This window comes from Colletes gigas, unplaced genomic scaffold (genome assembly GCF_013123115.1).
Source record: "Colletes gigas isolate AHSC1104 unplaced genomic scaffold, ASM1312311v1 Colletes_gigas_Sc00087, whole genome shotgun sequence".
NCBI classification, from domain to species: Eukaryota; Metazoa; Arthropoda; class Insecta; order Hymenoptera; family Colletidae; genus Colletes; species Colletes gigas.
This window is the reverse complement of record NW_025106715.1, coordinates 75,162-92,500: the sequence shown is the minus strand read 5'-3', so window position 1 is coordinate 92,500 and position 17,339 is coordinate 75,162. Positions and strand designations below refer to the sequence as shown.

Below are 17,339 nucleotides of genomic sequence, written 5' to 3'. Positions count from 1 at the left end.
GCTGCTTCCATTAATGGTGTATGACCATTCTCATTGTGATCTTCCACATTCGCACCTGCTTCTAACAATATTCGCACAATCTCTTCATGACCACCCGAACAAGCATACATAAGTGGTGTATTACCTAAAGATATGAAAAATTACTTAGATTCTAGACATTAAGTAATACGAGTATAAAAAAAACTTTATAACGTAAGCATCACGCAACCACCATTATTGTTAATGCTGTATTATTCTTATGAATACCACAAGTTGAATTTCATACCTGAAGCAGATTGAGCATTAACATCAGCTCCATGAGCGATAAGCAAGCTTACAACATCTACATGCCCTGCAGTGATAGCCTCCATTAAAGGGGTACAATCTCCCTTTATGCCACGGTCTTCTACGTTTGCATTCATTGCCAAAAGTACCTGTTTGTATAACAAATTACTCGTAAAATAAAATAATATTGTCACTAATAAAACTGTTAAAAATTTCATTGCATTCATCGTGATGTATACAACTAAGAAAAGTTACACATTTCACTTTTTCTTTATGAAACAAAAGAATGTGAACTAATGTAACTATATTTGATAAATATAAAACTCCATGCAGATAAATTATATAAAATTTCTACAAGTATTTTAACCGATCCAAATATTTCTTGTGCCGAATATCAAAATAATTCCCAGTGTTCCTTTGTTCTTGCTCAAACTAGTATATAAATAACAGAATGTAAAGTCTCGATCTATTATTTAGTGACATTGGTAACAACTATTAACTATCTGCAGAAAATATTTTTGAAATACGTAACAACCATACTGCATATTTACTATATCTTACACAAATCATGTATCCTATGGGCAATAACTCATGTAGAATAGAATGGCATGGCATACAATGTTGTATACATGTTTTTGTACTTTTCTATAAGTATTCAAAATGCAAACAAAATATGAGATAAAGTTCAAACCTGAGCAAGTTCGTAGTAACCAGCCGAGCAGGCGAGAGAGAGCAAACTCTCTCCCTCCTCTGTAGTCTCGTGAACACTGCGTCCTTCCGTTAGTAATTTCCTAACAGTACCAACGTCGCCATCGGTGCAAGCCTCTACAAGAGAGCGTTTTTCGCTTTGTGTGCGTGGATTATCGCTGCGCATACGAGTTAATGCAGCTGCTGCTTCATCTAATGCACAAGAAACACTAGATGTTAAGCGACGGAGCACTTCGTGATCAGCCAAGTGCTTCCCATCGCCTGACGACAACTTGCCGATACCAGCTGCTTCCAGCAAAGCTTCTAACCGTGCCTGAGTTTCAGGATCCACGGATCTCTCTGGATCTTCAGGAGTCAATAGAAACTTGGACGATTCTAAATGATGACCTTCGTCTAATTCGACCTGATCAATTGCAAAACACCCCACCTATAAATAACAAAGTAACATTTTTCCCGATAAGATTAAATTCTGTACATGAATTTAATACACAGTTAAAATTTAAACATATATTATCTCAGTATACTCATAATGTTTAACGCAATAATTACTTAAATCTATAAATAAAAACAGTAACATTGTACGGTGACAAGGGTATTGTTTATTTATATATTTAAAAATATACGCTATAGAAATCGCCAATAATTGCTTTTCTCTCAATTTTTTCATATAAAATTATGATCATACTGATATTTCATATGGGTAATATAGTTTTATTGTTTCAGAAATTCTCTGTAATCTAACATTGTTTCTTACGAATGCAGAAATACACATAAATATTGTAAATGATAATTAAAAAATTGCTGAATCGTTTTATATATTTCTTAAATATTATAAGAAATAGCTGTACTTGATTTATATAAATAAAACAATTCTTGTAAGATAAAAAAAAATTTGTTATAAAGGCTTGACACAGAAAAGCGAGCATTTTACCAAATTGAGGTTATTTCTATTCGAGAAAAATATTGTAAACATGCAACGGAAAATAATATTGCTAGAAATGATATTAATTATTATTAAGGAAACACTATTAATCGGATATTGCGAAACGAATAAAGAATTGAAATTAAATAATGGTTAGACGAAATATGATTTTGGACAAAGTAATATAGAGAAGCAAAGCATCGTTGCAATACGTGCTAGGGTTACGAGTAAATCTACTATTTTTAAAGGCAAATTAAGAATTCCACATAATCTAAATCATCGTATGTACATCTCGCGTAGAGGTCATATCCTCTCGCGCTGCGAGTGGAAACCGATGAGACATAAACGCAAATCAGAAGAGAGGTGAAAGTATCGCGTCTTCTCTAAACGACTAAAACCGCTTGCCAGTGAACACAGAGAGACATAAGAACAATGTGCAGCCATTCCAAGAAGGACGAAACTGACACTTCCTTGCTATACTCTGCGTGCGTACCTACGCGTTTCATTTGTTTTTTTGAATCCGAAGAAAAGAGAAATCGCCGCGTATCCACTAATCGACGAGTAAGCACGTCGTATCGACTAATGTAATTGTTCGCACTAAAAAAATCGTGGGGGGAAAAAAATAGCTCCGTATAACCGCTGATGGCAGAATATAGAATAATATGGTGGCTCTGCTCTCCACAATTTCCACGCCACGAACACGAGCGACACAGGAGGGTAGAGTAACCGGTAGAGGCAGAGGCAGAGGCAAAGATAGAGGTGAAACAGCTCGTTGACAGTACTACAGAATGAGCTAGCGGTTAGGATAAAGGTAGAAATACACCTATGAACGTATAGAGAACGTAGGTAAAAGACGACCGAGCAGGCAGACAAGCAGGCTCACGAACTCGCACGAATACGCGAGAAACGCGGCCGAGGAGAACTCCGCTGGGTGGCGCACAACGTAGTGCAAGCGGACGTAAAATACTCGCACACATACAAATATGTACATACATAGAGGGGAACAGGGCAGCACGCGCGCGGGCGAATGTACTACACGCGAGTTTACTAGCCAGTGAAAATATATACGTATATACATACGTGCGAGAACGTCGTGTGTATATACATGCATAAATGCTACTTTTATAAACATATACGTGTACACAGGCGTACACGTGCGTGCGCACGCGCTTGATTATGCAGTACAGCTAACCGGAGTTCTTTACCCAGCGCTTGCTTGTATGTACGTGTTCGTTCATAGGGCATGCGAAGCTATGACATACGAAAAATGTTAGACAAATTTTTTCCTTGTCCAAGAGTATCGTATACCTTGAATAAATTAATTGTTTTCGTTTGATATCGATAGACACTGACCACCAGTCGATGGAGTTATAAGAAGATTCAAAATGATACATCGATACAATCAAAGAAATCATCGAGAAATAAAACGCACATTCCAATAAACTAAAGGATATTTCCTGCAAGTGTATTGCGCGTGGACTTTACGCTGACGTTCCATAAGCTATTAACGCATACATCCCGATTATATAACGTCCCTGCATGAATTCCCTTCTTGTTTTACCTTCCTTTCCTTTTGTTTTTAACGCATCTAGGTATGTAAAACTCGTTTAGATCTGCAATTGGCCGTTTAATGGTTATGTTGTCAATATCTTGTACTTCGATGTTGAATTCGAACTTTGCGAGGAGACAAGAAGAATCTTTCTATTTGATTGCCTGTCAGCCTTGCTTACCAGTGTATACGATTACAAAGCGTCGAACGGTATGACATAGTTTTGTGTTAATTTTTACAGACCAACGATACGTTTCGTTCCAATTTCGCATGACGGCCATTCAAGAATAACTTCTTTTCAGTCTACCAGTTTGTATCATAATTAGATTCGGATTTTTCTTCCAACATAAACAACGAGACTTTGGAAATTACGATAAAACTGCAGAAATATCAACATTAAATGTTAATGGTTTACTTGACAACTCTGTGTAGCTATATATTCGAATTCGCGTGCAGAAAAAGACGATTCCACGACGAAATTGCAACAAAGAAATCGCAAAGAAGTAAGAAAATGTCGAACAAGATCAACATCGATCGCGAGTAGAGACTTCATCGAAAGCTGGTGCGTGTGTAAGTAAGTACGTACCCGTACGCATATACACAGACACGACGCATACATATACGACTATACTATACGTAGAAAAGGCAGGCAAGAGTAAGTAAGCGGCGACGAACTTGTATATAAGAAAGAAGAAGAACGAAAGATGAGGGCGGGAGGGAAAGGGAGGGGGCGGTGACTGGACGGACGGACGCAGAAGAGACGGACGGATTCGTACGTGTGCGTGCGTGTATAGTGCGTATACGTGCGTAGATGCGTGCGTTCAACCTCTCATCGCAGAAATATCTTATCCACGACGTGGCATGTTTTTTGGCTTAGTTTACCTCTGAAACACTGTCCTCTTCGCTCTCCGACGAGTCTGCCATAAAGCGTGGCTGCAGCTCGGAGAAGGTCTCGGTCTCTGACTTCGTAGGACTGGAGTTCGAAGACTGGGGAGTCGACGACGTCTTTCCAATGTCGTGGTGAACGCTCGCTGATTTTTCGTGCTTTTGACTATCCGAGGTCGTTCCTTGTGCTACATTCTGCATCTTTACCTTCCAGATGAATCATATGATACTGAGGTATCGTTCCCGTGTCGCGAAACACACACAGAACACTTGCTTTTCGATAATAATCTCGAGCACGATCGCCGTCATTCACGTAAGCTAACACCCGCCATTTCTACTATGGCCGACACCGAGGCTCCCGGATGCCTCTTTGACCATCTATATAATTTCATACGATTCGACGAGCCATCTTTCGTTTCCCGTGGCGGGTAAATTCGATTTATACTTTTTAAACGTTTTATACATTCCCTGTTTCTTATCATATGTAATTCATTTTTATTCTCGTTTCTTTTATTTTATTATTTTCCTTTTAATAACTATAATTAATATCTACTCTTCGATCTACTCTACGCTCGACGAAATCTCGACTCTGCTTAGCGATGTTGCGCTATGAATGTTTCAGTTTTAAATGTAGAGCGAAATAATTATTGATATTTTCGCAAACATATCAAATACAAAATAAAACAATAGTAATATTTCTTTGCGTCTATTCTCAGACTCTATAAACATTTTAATTTGTAAGAAAATAGCACAGCTTGAAACTTGTTTCCATATTTGCTATAAGAGCAAATTATCTAGAAACTATTTAACTTAATATAATATATTTAACACGTTTCATGTTAAATGAACGTAAATTAATCTGACGTAGCCGAACACAATTAAAATCGTTTAGATTTCCTTAATTATTAATTTTGCGTAATAAAAGCAGCGTGGTAAAAAAAAAAAGTCATTATTTATTCAAGTATTTGTTGTTACATAACAAACAATTTTTCTTTCTTATACAAATGGTTCAATATCGATCTCTAATACAGAGCAGGGTATATTTAGATCAAACTTTGTAATTACATCCGGGTGCAGAACGCCCATTTTTCCAATCACTTTGTTGTAACAGAAAATTTCCGCACAACGATGACGGAAGAAAGTAGGATCTGTAAAAAATCATTTTAGATGAGACACAGGGTGGGTCTGGTATGTTTCCATTTTTTGTATATCGTGTCATTTAACTTTTCCAATAAAATAATTCGTTGTATGATGCTTTACCATCGACCGCTAGAAGATAATAACCGTCCGAGTTTTCACCAACGCTCCACGGTATTTCTAATACGTGTAATATTCTGTCCAATAAACCATGAATTATTTCGAAACCATCCGATTTATTACAATACAGCGCACACAAATGACGATTATTACGCGCACCTACTTCCGTAGTATTATCTCTTAATATAACATCGGAAACTTCAAACAATTTCTGAGGAAGTGGCATTTTTTTATTTGCAGCTAATGTCCTCAATAATCCAGGCAGTAGAGTAGTGCGTGCTACCTATAACATTATCGTAAAATGTAAAATATCGATCTAATTTTTCCGACGAACAGTAATATCACTGAAATTTCTGTACCTGAAATTCTAAAGTTTTTGGATTTGATATATGAACCGCTGGTACGTTTTCCAGTTTATGACCTAATTTGTCCGCTATATCTTCGCGTGAACACTATGGAGAAGAATCATTGAACCTAATGAATCAATTACATGCACAGTTTAAACAAATATCATCGAAGATATTGCTTACCAATGAGAAAGTTAATGCTTCTGTAAAACCAGCGCAAGCCAATTCTGTACGTAATTGATCGGACAATTTATTAAGCGGGAACTAAATTTTAAATGCAAAAGAGTAGAAAATTATCGGTAAGTATTTTCGGATATTGCAAATTTAAAAAACGATCAAATTTATTCTTACCTCTTCTGCGATTGTAGATAAATATGGTATAGTTTTTCTGAATGTTGTTGTATCCATATGCTATGGCGATATCTTCATAAATGTCACATGCGTGTATCACATCGTGTCTAGTGGGAGGAACTTCAATATTCAATATGTTATTTTTCCTTACACATGTTTTTAACGACATTTTAGAAAGTAGATTAGCTACTTCTTCCGCTGTTTGTTTTATGCCAATATAATTTATAGCTTTTTCACAATCAATTTCCTCAGTTCGATATTTCAAGTCAGGATAATGAAATACTTGTTTATTAGGATATATTACTTCCACCTTTTCTACTGTATATTTTATTTTACAGTATTGGCTAAATGCACAGACTATAGTGTCCAACACTATCCTTGCCTATAATTTTATAAATGAAAACTTTGAATTAACGTGACTCTCAATTCTATAATACATTAGAAAAATATCACTTTTATCTTATACCTTTGTAAGATCTGTTGCTGTACATTCAATGAATACATTTTTGGTATCGAGTGTAATTTTTGAATGATCTCCATTGATAATAGGTGGAAGGGATAAAATAATTCCATTGCTATCTTGCACTACAGGAAAAACTGGACTATCTTTTATGATGTGTAGGTATCGCTTTAACTGTGCATGATTCTGCAAAACATTTTTCAGTAGAAAATTTTATCCAAATTCAATTAAATTCTATTCAAAACCACCTACAGCGTATAAGTTCATAATTCCTTCTCCTGTATACTCCCTATCTTGATTAAGTGGTTTAAAACAGATGTCGGCTGGTGGTTTTGCATCGTATAAAAATGGACCCTGAATTGTGTCAAAATCATGAGTACCGATAGATACCAAACTTCGTTTTCTTCCTATATTTTGATGTAATTTGTCTTGCAGATCAATGAAACTATCGTAAGAGTCTTTTGTAAATGTAATATCACGTAAAATAGCTGCAACAATATGTCCTCTGATTTTCAGACACTAAAACACGATACAAGATGAATATTTTGTTAATGCCCATACATTTTGCATTTTAATTATTTCTTTTTATAATAGACATCAATTTTCATACTAGTATATACCTCACTTGTCATAGTAATCTTCTGCATGCCTGTATCCGAAAGCATTCCCATATAACGCGGTATATCTATTCTACATAAAAATATTGCAAAATATAAAGAGTATAAGGATACATAAATTTAATCTCTTATTATATTTTTTCCATTGTTATACTGTAACAAATCTTTATAATTATAATAATGATAATGAAATTTTATGACAAAGAATCATATAAATTTACAGGGTGTCTGTCCTATACCATGTGGGAATTATTCTAACAATGGATTCTACCCATAAAAACAACATAAAACTTATGGCACCTTTAACCATAGGTACAATTGGATCAACTATTCTGACTTTTGCAAGAATTATTCCAACATAATTCCATTGTTATGAATATTAGAAACATAGAATATTTGTATCAAGAACATAGATAAATATTTTGAAAAAGACACATGTGTAAACATAAAGAAATAACAAACTATATATTGTTAATATCAATTAACCATTTGTATGTGCATAAAGTCAAGGAGAAACAATTGTACATACTTGTTTAAAAATATGAGCAATCCGAGAGTTAAACCTTCCAAGCATAATAAATCATATCTGTTTGCTGGTATGTCAATTTTATATATAATTTCATCAGATACTTCTGTATTTTGATCTAGTCCCTTTTCCTTCATTATCATTAACTTTTCTGTTGTCTGAAAATTAAAATATGATTAATGTTGTTTATCAGATAATGTATGCTAAAATGTATCTACTCTAAATCTTTAAATATATTAATAAATACATACTGGCAAATTAAAAAAATACTTACCACTTCGTCCAATTCTAAACCAAATTTGAAGCACAAATCTTGAAACTCATCATCCGCTAAAATAGTATTATCTTAAATTGAATTACTTTTACAAGTGTTGTATTAAAACATTAATGTATGAAATAATTGAATTGATGTTGGATAACAAAACATGAACCATACATCATATATTGTATAGTTGCAATTAGAATGATTCATAACTTACAATACGTTTTACCAAGAGCTTTAAATAACAAGTCACGTTTGACATTAACGGTCGGCATTTTTTATACGATAACCACTTGTATCTTTCTTATGGTAATCTGATGAACAATGTGGCCAGGCCAGTGTGACCGACCAGATTTGGAATAATTAAATGCATCGACACGACGGCGACACTAATAACGACGAACTTCTTTAGTGTCTAACGGAGTGGTGGGTGGTGGGAAAAGCCGACATATCCTACCGTACGAGCCATATTACGTGAGCTCGGTATTTCGCGTAACTTTCGGAAATCGAGTAAGAAAGCGAATGCGAAGCATTGCGAGCCTTTCCTTCTTCATCTTGAACAGCTCAAGTGCGTTCTCGCGTTAATGGCATACAATTTCGAATCTCGACTGCCCAGGCATTTTTACGTTTCACGTTATATGGGCACAAATATATAAGCAAAGCCCATATTGAATGAAAAATTGACACGTAAATACACGTTTCAAGACCCCCTGATCATGTTTGACATGAAACAATACTTTGCAAATAAATCGTTTGAATATAGTTTATCAAGTAAGACTTTCGAAATTATTTTCAAACGATTTATTTTCTAATTGTTCTATTATTTCAAATAATAATTTTTTGATTTTATAGCAAAGAATGTTTATTTAATATCAATTCAATAAATTCAATTTGTATTTGTATATTTTTCGCCTATATAGGCAAATATACCATGTTCAGTTTTATTGCATAAGTTGTTCCATAACAGAGATGTTCAGTCTCTGACTTGTTAAATATAAAAGTTGTTCAGTTTATTTGTTCAGTCTAGTTGTTGTTCCCAAATATGAGATTTTCTTGGTCTTTAAAAAGACCGGTTTGTCCCGTTGGCCGCTGCTCGTGAAACATCTTCTTGGCCGCCAACTTCGATTTTGATCGAATGTAAATCTTCAATTAAATTCTTCATCTCGATACGGTCCGTCTTGCTTGGGGGTTGAATACGAAGAATACTCGAAAAGTTGTTCCTTAACGTCGTAAAGTGACAAAATGCTCAGAAAAATTGTCAATTTTCAAACGATCATAATTTTTACAATAGTAAAACTTATCTCATTGAAATTTTTTCTAGAAGTAATACCTAGAAAAAAGTATTAGACAACATTTGATTTTGATTTCGATTAAAACTGAAATTTATATTGTTTTAAATTCGCAGCCATTAGCTCGGTGTTACCCATAATGAAGAAGTTCTTCTTGAAAGGTAACACCGATTACCAGGTCTCACCACGAGGAGGTTGCTGCGATTGGAGACCCAAAGTGAGATCGATGGAACAAAGTTCGATCGACCTTCCTTTTTACACACTTAGAAACTAGATTACGCAAAAAAAAAGATGCCAAGTAATTACTTTTCTAAAACAAAGGAGGAAGCGAAATTGTGGGAGACGCGACACGACGAAACGCGACACAATACTGCACAGTGCAGTAGGAACATGAGGTGCGACACCGTACCGAATAGCGGGTCAAAAGGGGCAGCTCGTTACCTCTTAGCAAGTCCAATTGAAGGGGAGGAGAATCGACGCACCAGACACGGGTTCCCCATTTCTCCAACGCGCCCTGCTGGGAGCCCGTAGGACCCAACCCGGGACGTCTTACACAGGAGAGAGATCCTGAGTCGGGGCTACCGCAGACAGGAACAGGTCCCCTCTACGGCCGATGACTCTTTCCCTAGAATTGTCTCACCAGAGGACGGCAACCGACCCTTCGAACCATCTAAACGGCCGATCACTTGCTTTTTACATCAAAGCAGCGGTGACCGGAGCTAGAAACGGGGAAACGAGACTGGAAAATAAGCTATTAATTAATTCATTACTTGGCAATCTACGCAGTAAATAAAATAATATACAATGTAAATTGAAAATTAACGTCGTAGGTGGAATTGAGAATTAATGTGAATTAATGAAATATAGGAAACATCGGAAAAACAAGGAAAAGAAGGAAAAAGAAAAATTCGACGTTAATTTTTACATTCGCGCTGCGCCTTAAAATTAATCGCTTACGTGTAAATCCCGATGAATCCGACGTCATCTGTTGGCGACCTAGAAATTGACCTGCATAAAAACTAACGTAAAAATTAATAGTTAATTAATAGTACATGTAAAAAATAACCTAAATAAGAAATCAAAACCAAAACCTAATTGTATGAAGTAATGAATTGACCAACCCAACGCAGTAAGATGAAGAAACGAATTAATAGAAAAAAAAACAAACCAACGATGTGCAATAATAGATTAATTTGGAAAGGAACAACCCAACGAAGCGCAAGACGAATAACAAAATAATTGGAAAAATATCAAACCAACGATGTAATATGATAAAACCTGAAAGGAAAATAATTGAATAAATTAGTGGAAGGAACAACCCAAATATGTACAACAATACCTATATACCTATACATATACATAAAAAGGAGGAAAAAAACAATACATGGATTAGTTATATTAATATTAGTTACGTGTATACCAAACGGTGATCCATTCCCTCCTGGTCAGCATCGCAGAAGATATCTGAAACAGAAAGAAAAAAACGCGTAACAGTACCCCCGGCGGTTCCAGGAGTACTGAAAAGATTTGCCCAGCTGTGTCCACTTTTATGCAGTCAAGCCAAAGTATCAACGAGCCAATCAGCAGCCAGTCCGCTGGGGGCGACCATCGTCCGTGCTCCTTGAAACGTTATAAGAGCCCCCTGAGGCCCTCGCGCGGAAGTTATCTCCCAACCACCAAGCAAGACGGACCGTATCGAGATGAAGAATTTAATTGAAGATTTACATTCGATCAAAATGGAAGATGGCGGCCAAGAAGATGTTTCACGAGCAGCGGGCAAGGGAGAAAACCGGTCTTTTTAAAGACCAAGAAAATCTCATTTGTGGGAACAACTTATGCAATGAACTGAACAACTTTTATATTTAACAACTCAGAGACACTTTACATCTCTGTTTTGTAACAACTTTTATATTTAACAATTCAGAGACACTTTACATCTCTGTTTTGTAACAACTTTTATATTTAACAATTCAGAGACACTTTACATCTCTGTTTTGTAACAACTTTTATATTTAACAACTCACAGACACTTTACATCTCTGTTATGGAACAAGTTATGCAATAAAACTGAACATGGTATATTTGCCTATATGTATAGGAAGGAAATTCGTCGTTAGTATTGTCGCCCGTCAATGCGCTTAATTATGCAAGATCAGTATACTATCTAATTTTATTTTTTATTATAACGGTTTGTAACATCGTAAAGATCAATGCAAAAACATTATGCACAGCTCTTGTATTTCTTTGATTTATCCAAGTAGTCAAAGTATAATATTTAACAAACTTTTGATTCAAATAAAATAACGAATAACAACACAAAATTTGAGTACCTGTTACATGCAACCTATGTATAAATGCATAATAACTAATATTGATATACGCATAACGAACTTAGTTTGTGATATGAAACATTAAGAAAAGTGTAAATTAATAAATAGGTTTCAAAATGGGTATTCCAGGTTTAACAACTTTCATAAACGATCGTTCAGATCGTTATTTGGAATATTTCGAGCCACGTGATACGTATTTAGTTATTTAGCTGTAAAATATACATATATTTCGTACAAGTGCAATTGTGTTTTTGGCGGTGATTACGATAGATACGCTCAACGAGTATCCCTGATCATGTTTTAACTATTGAAAAAAAGGAATTATATTTATTATTCGTATGAATGAACGTATGTATACATGTGTATGTTATTAATACGACTGAGTGTAAACAGTTGATTCAATTTATACTCAATTCAAAGTCGATTAGACATAAACTTCTTCACGAATTTTAAAGTTAAAATTCATTTTATTTTAAAATCCTCCAAAATATACGTATGGAATTTCAAGGTAACATTTCTAACCTCACATTATATTTTCGAAAAAGAATTTTTTTCTCGAAAGTTCGTAGAATTTCGCGGATATGTCTGTTGATCAAAAATGATTGTGATTTACCCCCGCAATCAAAAATAATTTTTCCAGAACGATTTGAGTTAATTTTATTTGAACACCTATGCTAGAGTCGGCTGTACTTTATCTACATACACTAAGCAAAGAATTCCAAAGTAGGTAAGTACTTACGTAGGCCGTGAATTTAATATAATTGCTAAACAATTCGGAACTACATAAATTATTAAATTATATTGTCTCTTAGTTCACACATATTTCTACAAAAATTATACGTACGTAAGAACGTACCATAGTATTCATTAAATGACATTTTATTTTTATACAGAGACCATGCATATTGTTATGTCTATGTGTACCGATCTAAGGAAAATAAAATAAGGTACTTTAGACCTATGAAAAATAACACCAGTATAACAATGACGTCTATATTATTTCGTTATTACGCGATTAATCAACATGACAAATGAATAGAGAATAGTATGTGAATATTAATTTTTATTTTAAGAAATTGTAATATTTTAACAAAATGGTCAATCTTGTTTTTTCTTATATGTTGACGAATAACATCGGATCTGCGAATTGTATTGTACTAAAGACAAGATGATAAATTATTATGAAAAATAGAATTAAAAATACTTTGTTCATTGAATCAATAAACTGATCATGCTGAAACAAAAATATAAATTTTGTGAAAATCATATTTTCAATACCTAAAACTGTGGATAATATATTATTTTCTTTAAAGACTTACCCGTATAAATAATAGAAAAACGACAAGAGATAAAATGCAAGTTTAATCCATCCTTCCCTTTGATGAGCTGTTAAAACTTGAGCATTCATTATACTAGTGGGGTCGTAGAGGCCTGGTTTAGACATGACAGGTCTATGCCAATACTGCCATAAGTGATATGCTATTAATGGAATATTGAGGAATAATGCAAACCATTGTCCACTTATTAGAAATAAAATGTTAATCACAATATGCAGGCTATATTCTGGAATAACTAGCTGAAATGAAAATATACATTAACTAAAACTTTTAATAAAATATTAAATGTTATAATGTTACAAAAGCTTGTAATGTCTCACCGGATTTAAACTGTTACACTGTTCAATCGGATTTTTATACCCAGTCTTTAATTCATCGAACGCAATAACCTGCAAAATTGAATGCCTTTAATTATGTTGACAAATATCCATAGAAAACGTAAGGTTAGAAACAATTCGGATCAATTATTCAGGTATATGTTTTGTGTAAAAAATCATCATCGTTTGTAAGTTTCACGTACATGAAATATTGCGAAGAATATCAAGAAAGCATCTGTAATTAAAGCCACAATATATGAAAAAGCGGCCAAATTGAACGCCATTGTGGTTATACACTCAACGACACCGAGTATGTAAGTATGTACTTGAACGTGTTTCGACGCTTATGGATTAGATTGACACACGAATCAGGTGTCCAATTCTTAATACGTATATGATCAAACAATTTATAATGATATTCGGCTTACATTTTGTTTGTCATTGACGAGATTCAATGATAACGTTGCAATTGCTAAGATATGTGACGTACGTTTGTAAGTACTTTAAATGATATGTATCTAGTAAGACTGTAATCGGTCATGACCATATCAAACGTATCCACAAACAATTTTATGATCTAACCTGCGAAAGAAATGCAAACTCGTCAATTTTAATGATTCTATTTTACACAAGACAATAGATATCGATGTTTTTCATATTTTATCAGATTTAATAAAAACATTTTTTGTAATAATATCTAATGAAATTTAAAAGTTATTCGCATCTAACGTTTGCAATTTGCTGTTAAAAGTTCATTGTACGTATTATGAAATTACGATATCGTACATACGGGAAAAACAGCCTTGCTAATATAAATGCATGGTTACCGATAGCGAAGAGGATGTAATGTTTGAAAATACTGTTTAAGAAAGATACGTAAATTACTTAACCGAATGTTTCTATATGTTTTTTCGTATAATAATAATAAAATACAATAGTTTTATGTACGCCCTAATTAGTATAGCCAAGTTTTTTTCTTACGAGTACAAATAGAAATTTTTAATAAAGAACAAAACAGAAACTGTAACAGATATAAATTTAATGAAAAAACAAAATATTAATAACAACCTGAAAAGGAGAAATAAATAACTTTATTTTTACAAACTGAATGTACATACGTATATGGTACTTTAAATAACAATTTGCTCGCAATTATAACATTGTATCGGATGCACATTACCACATACAATAGCAAACATACATATACTTACAAGCATGTAAATAATAACAATTTTATTAATCGAGGATGCATAGAATTTGATTCACGCCAATGACTGTGTTTGTTTGATAAAAACCAAGTAAAGGCGTTGTGCATCAATCGACAATGCAAACGGCAAAACGACAAAATACTAGAGTTACTACAAGTTAAAATAATATCTGATATAATTTTGACCCTCGAAACTAGTGTCATGATATCAAAAATATATTGTTTGTAAATATATGTCTGCAAGACAAAACATAAATATGACTATAATCGTTGCTATCTTATTTAAAGTTTAAGTTGATCAAAAATTATTCTGCACATACGTATGTATGTATGTATACAATATGCCATTAAAAAAATCACAGTGGATATTTATTTATACCCTTTCGATACGATATTAACAAACACAGAATTTAATGCCAAGTATTTGTAAATATATGTCCATCACTGTGTACGGTATCGCATTATTAATGCTCAAAGCATAATTGCTAAAAGTTTCTTAATAAAGGTTGAGTTCTGTATGTATGCTCTAGTTCTATACCTGTTCTTGTTATTAATGTTTCTTCATTCTTAATAGTCCACTGAGTATTATTACGTATTAATTCCCTTTTAGGTTGTAATATATGACTTATATTACCATAGTGTATGTCTAGTTCTTTAAATGCATTCAATAAAAATATTGCAATTATCACAATGAAAAAACCACAAAAAGAACCCAAAATATCTTCTGCACTCATATTTTCCCATTCTCTGAACAGTATAGCGGAAGCAATTATTACTAATGTTGTAAAAAATACATAATAAATTGGTGTCACAATAGTGGTTTCAAATAAGTCCAACGATCTATTTAAATAATTCATTTGTACACTGATGCAAAGTATAACACTAAATAAAAAAAACCATGTTAGCCAGTTTGAAAATCCATTAAATCCATTAATGGTTTCTTTTATAGCCAATCCCAATCCCTTGCAGCTCATTACAGTTAACGAGCCGATAGATGAACACAGACAAATGTACACGATTATATTCTGCTTTCCACAAACAGGGCCAAAATGAAAAATTATTAAAAGACTGCATATTATTATAACTAAAACGTAGACAATAAATCCTGGATTCTTGATCTTGTCTAAAAGCTCATTTAATGTTCTAATTTCTTCTTCTTTGGGAGCATGAAGTACAAGAATCGTAGAACCTAAGATGCATAAAAGGCAGCCAATCTAAAAGGAAGGTTATTTGTAGATGTATCTTCTTCTCGTATTAAGTATGTGTAAATAATATTAAGTAATTGTACAATTTAATGTTACCTTTCCTAGTAAATTAAGTCTTTCGTCTAAATACTTTGATGCTAATACTGCAGATATTAGAACACTGAGTGCACCTAATTGTGTAACCAATGAAGCTGGAGCAAACATATAAGCAGCAAAATTACTTGCTTCTCCTATTCCCACTTTAATTCAGCCATGTAATTTAAAAAAATATATCAGCATTTCTCAATCTTTTTTTTTGCACGAATCAAATTATACATACATATACATAGTAAAGAATTCTTTGCAATCCATTATGTAATTTGTAATGTTAATGTTCATTTGTATGAATAGGCAGCATTTATTTCAAGTCCACTGATGAATAAATAACACTGTATAATATGTAAATATTTTTTACTTACTTGAAAGAAGACCAACCCACCATACCCATTCTTTCAAGTATCCAAATCCTCCAGACGAAGCTCGTAACGCGCCGTATCTTTGCAGACGAATTAACGCTTTTTTTTTTATAATAAAACTAGCGCCTAAATAACCACAATACAGACAAAGTTCATATTAGTTTTAAGTAAAGAGATTATTCAATTTCTTTACTAAAGATTCAAACCTTAACTAACCTATAAAACCGCAGGAACTAATCGCTAGTCCCAAACCTACGTAAAAATCCGTTGCATTATATAATTTTTTATTAACTATAATTTCTGTTGTCGCATTCATATTTGGATATAGATTACTGCCTCATAATCACGTATTATTAATACAAATGAATGTATAACTTTGTAAAGAATGATTGCGGATAAAAATCGTACATCATCATCAATAATGCCAGCAACACAGATGATGTATGATGCATACGACTCGTATACGGATACCTTAGATCAGTGCGGCTAGATCTGGCATAATTTGATGCATCGGCATCGACAGCGACACTAGTAACGACGAACGGAGTGGTGGGGTAGGTAAGTCGACATATCCTACTGTAAGAGTCACACGTTGCGCGAGCTCGACAATTCGTGCAACATTGGGAAATCGAGAAAGAATACCGGTGCCAGTGCGAGCCTTTCCTTCTTCATCCTGAACAGTTCAAGTCCGTCCTCGCGTCAATGGCACAATTTCGAATCTCGACAGTCGACTCTGCCCAGGCATTTTTACATTCCGACCCATATTTTAGGTGTTAATTAATTTTTTTACCTATGATTCTTTTTCTATTTCAGCATTATTTCTCTAAACAGTTTAATTGTCTTGATATTTGTAACATTGCATGAAAATAATACTAGACATCCTCCAAAAAGGTATGTACTTACGTATGATCTTTCAGGGGAACATTTCTAACCTCATATTATATATTCGGAAAAGAATTTTTTTTCTCGAAAGTGCGCAACCAAATGGTCAACCATTGTTAACCATTGAATAATCAATGCCTTGATATTATAATATTCTTATAATATAATA

General features: G+C 33.8%; 4 protein-coding genes and 1 long non-coding RNA gene across 6 annotated transcripts in view; 1 reads left to right on the top strand and 4 right to left on the bottom strand.

The window, feature by feature from the left end:
• LOC122403980 (ankyrin repeat domain-containing protein 17-like) overlaps nucleotides 1–4,666 on the bottom strand; it is a 21,920-nt gene extending 17,254 nt beyond the window's left edge. The window contains exons 1-4 of the mRNA XM_043407825.1: nucleotides 4,326–4,666; nucleotides 956–1,399; nucleotides 266–413; nucleotides 1–124 (exon numbers count right to left, since the gene is read on the bottom strand). The exon at nucleotides 1–124 is cut by the window's left edge and continues 157 nt beyond it. Of these exons, the coding sequence (XP_043263760.1) occupies nucleotides 1–124; nucleotides 266–413; nucleotides 956–1,399; nucleotides 4,326–4,529 (920 nt within the window). The 5' untranslated portion in view covers nucleotides 4,530–4,666. The remainder of the gene's footprint in view (nucleotides 125–265; nucleotides 414–955; nucleotides 1,400–4,325) is intronic.
• Nucleotides 4,667–5,324: 658 nt separating this feature from the next.
• On the bottom strand, nucleotides 5,325–8,565 carry LOC122403981 (phenylalanine--tRNA ligase beta subunit-like). Its single transcript, XM_043407826.1, is given in 12 exon segments — nucleotides 5,325–5,476; nucleotides 5,589–5,868; nucleotides 5,945–6,037; nucleotides 6,116–6,196; nucleotides 6,284–6,322; nucleotides 6,324–6,665; nucleotides 6,750–6,929; nucleotides 6,996–7,262; nucleotides 7,364–7,433; nucleotides 7,890–8,044; nucleotides 8,161–8,216; nucleotides 8,366–8,565. Coding segments are annotated over 12 exon segments (1,773 nt in total). The 5' UTR covers nucleotides 8,424–8,565.
• A 3,528-nt stretch (nucleotides 8,566–12,093) lies between these two features.
• Nucleotides 12,094–12,757, top strand: LOC122403967. Its single transcript, XR_006259666.1, has 3 exons — nucleotides 12,094–12,275; nucleotides 12,408–12,494; nucleotides 12,661–12,757. It is a non-coding gene; the product is annotated as an uncharacterized LOC122403967 (long non-coding RNA).
• An 88-nt stretch (nucleotides 12,758–12,845) lies between these two features.
• Nucleotides 12,846–13,838, bottom strand: LOC122403966 (protein cornichon-like). 2 transcript variants are annotated; one of them, XM_043407800.1, is made up of 4 exons: nucleotides 13,625–13,838; nucleotides 13,425–13,493; nucleotides 13,087–13,343; nucleotides 12,846–13,001 (listed from the first exon to the last, which is right to left on the bottom strand). In XM_043407800.1, exons 1-4 carry the CDS (start codon nucleotides 13,703–13,705, stop codon nucleotides 12,977–12,979), a joined length of 432 nt encoding a protein of 143 aa, XP_043263735.1. In that variant the 5' UTR covers nucleotides 13,706–13,838; the 3' UTR covers nucleotides 12,846–12,976. The 2 variants fall into 2 exon arrangements, with proteins under 2 accessions (XP_043263735.1, XP_043263736.1); XM_043407801.1 differs by lacking the exon at nucleotides 12,846–13,001 and having other exon boundaries at nucleotides 13,083–13,343.
• Nucleotides 13,839–14,545: 707 nt separating this feature from the next.
• On the bottom strand, nucleotides 14,546–16,746 carry LOC122403965 (magnesium transporter NIPA2-like). The gene is made up of 4 exons (XM_043407799.1): nucleotides 16,505–16,746; nucleotides 16,292–16,414; nucleotides 15,930–16,072; nucleotides 14,546–15,842 (listed from the first exon to the last, which is right to left on the bottom strand). Exons 1-4 carry the CDS (start codon nucleotides 16,602–16,604, stop codon nucleotides 15,114–15,116), a joined length of 1,095 nt encoding a protein of 364 aa, XP_043263734.1. The 5' UTR covers nucleotides 16,605–16,746; the 3' UTR covers nucleotides 14,546–15,113.
• Nucleotides 16,747–17,339: the final 593 nt, after the last annotated feature.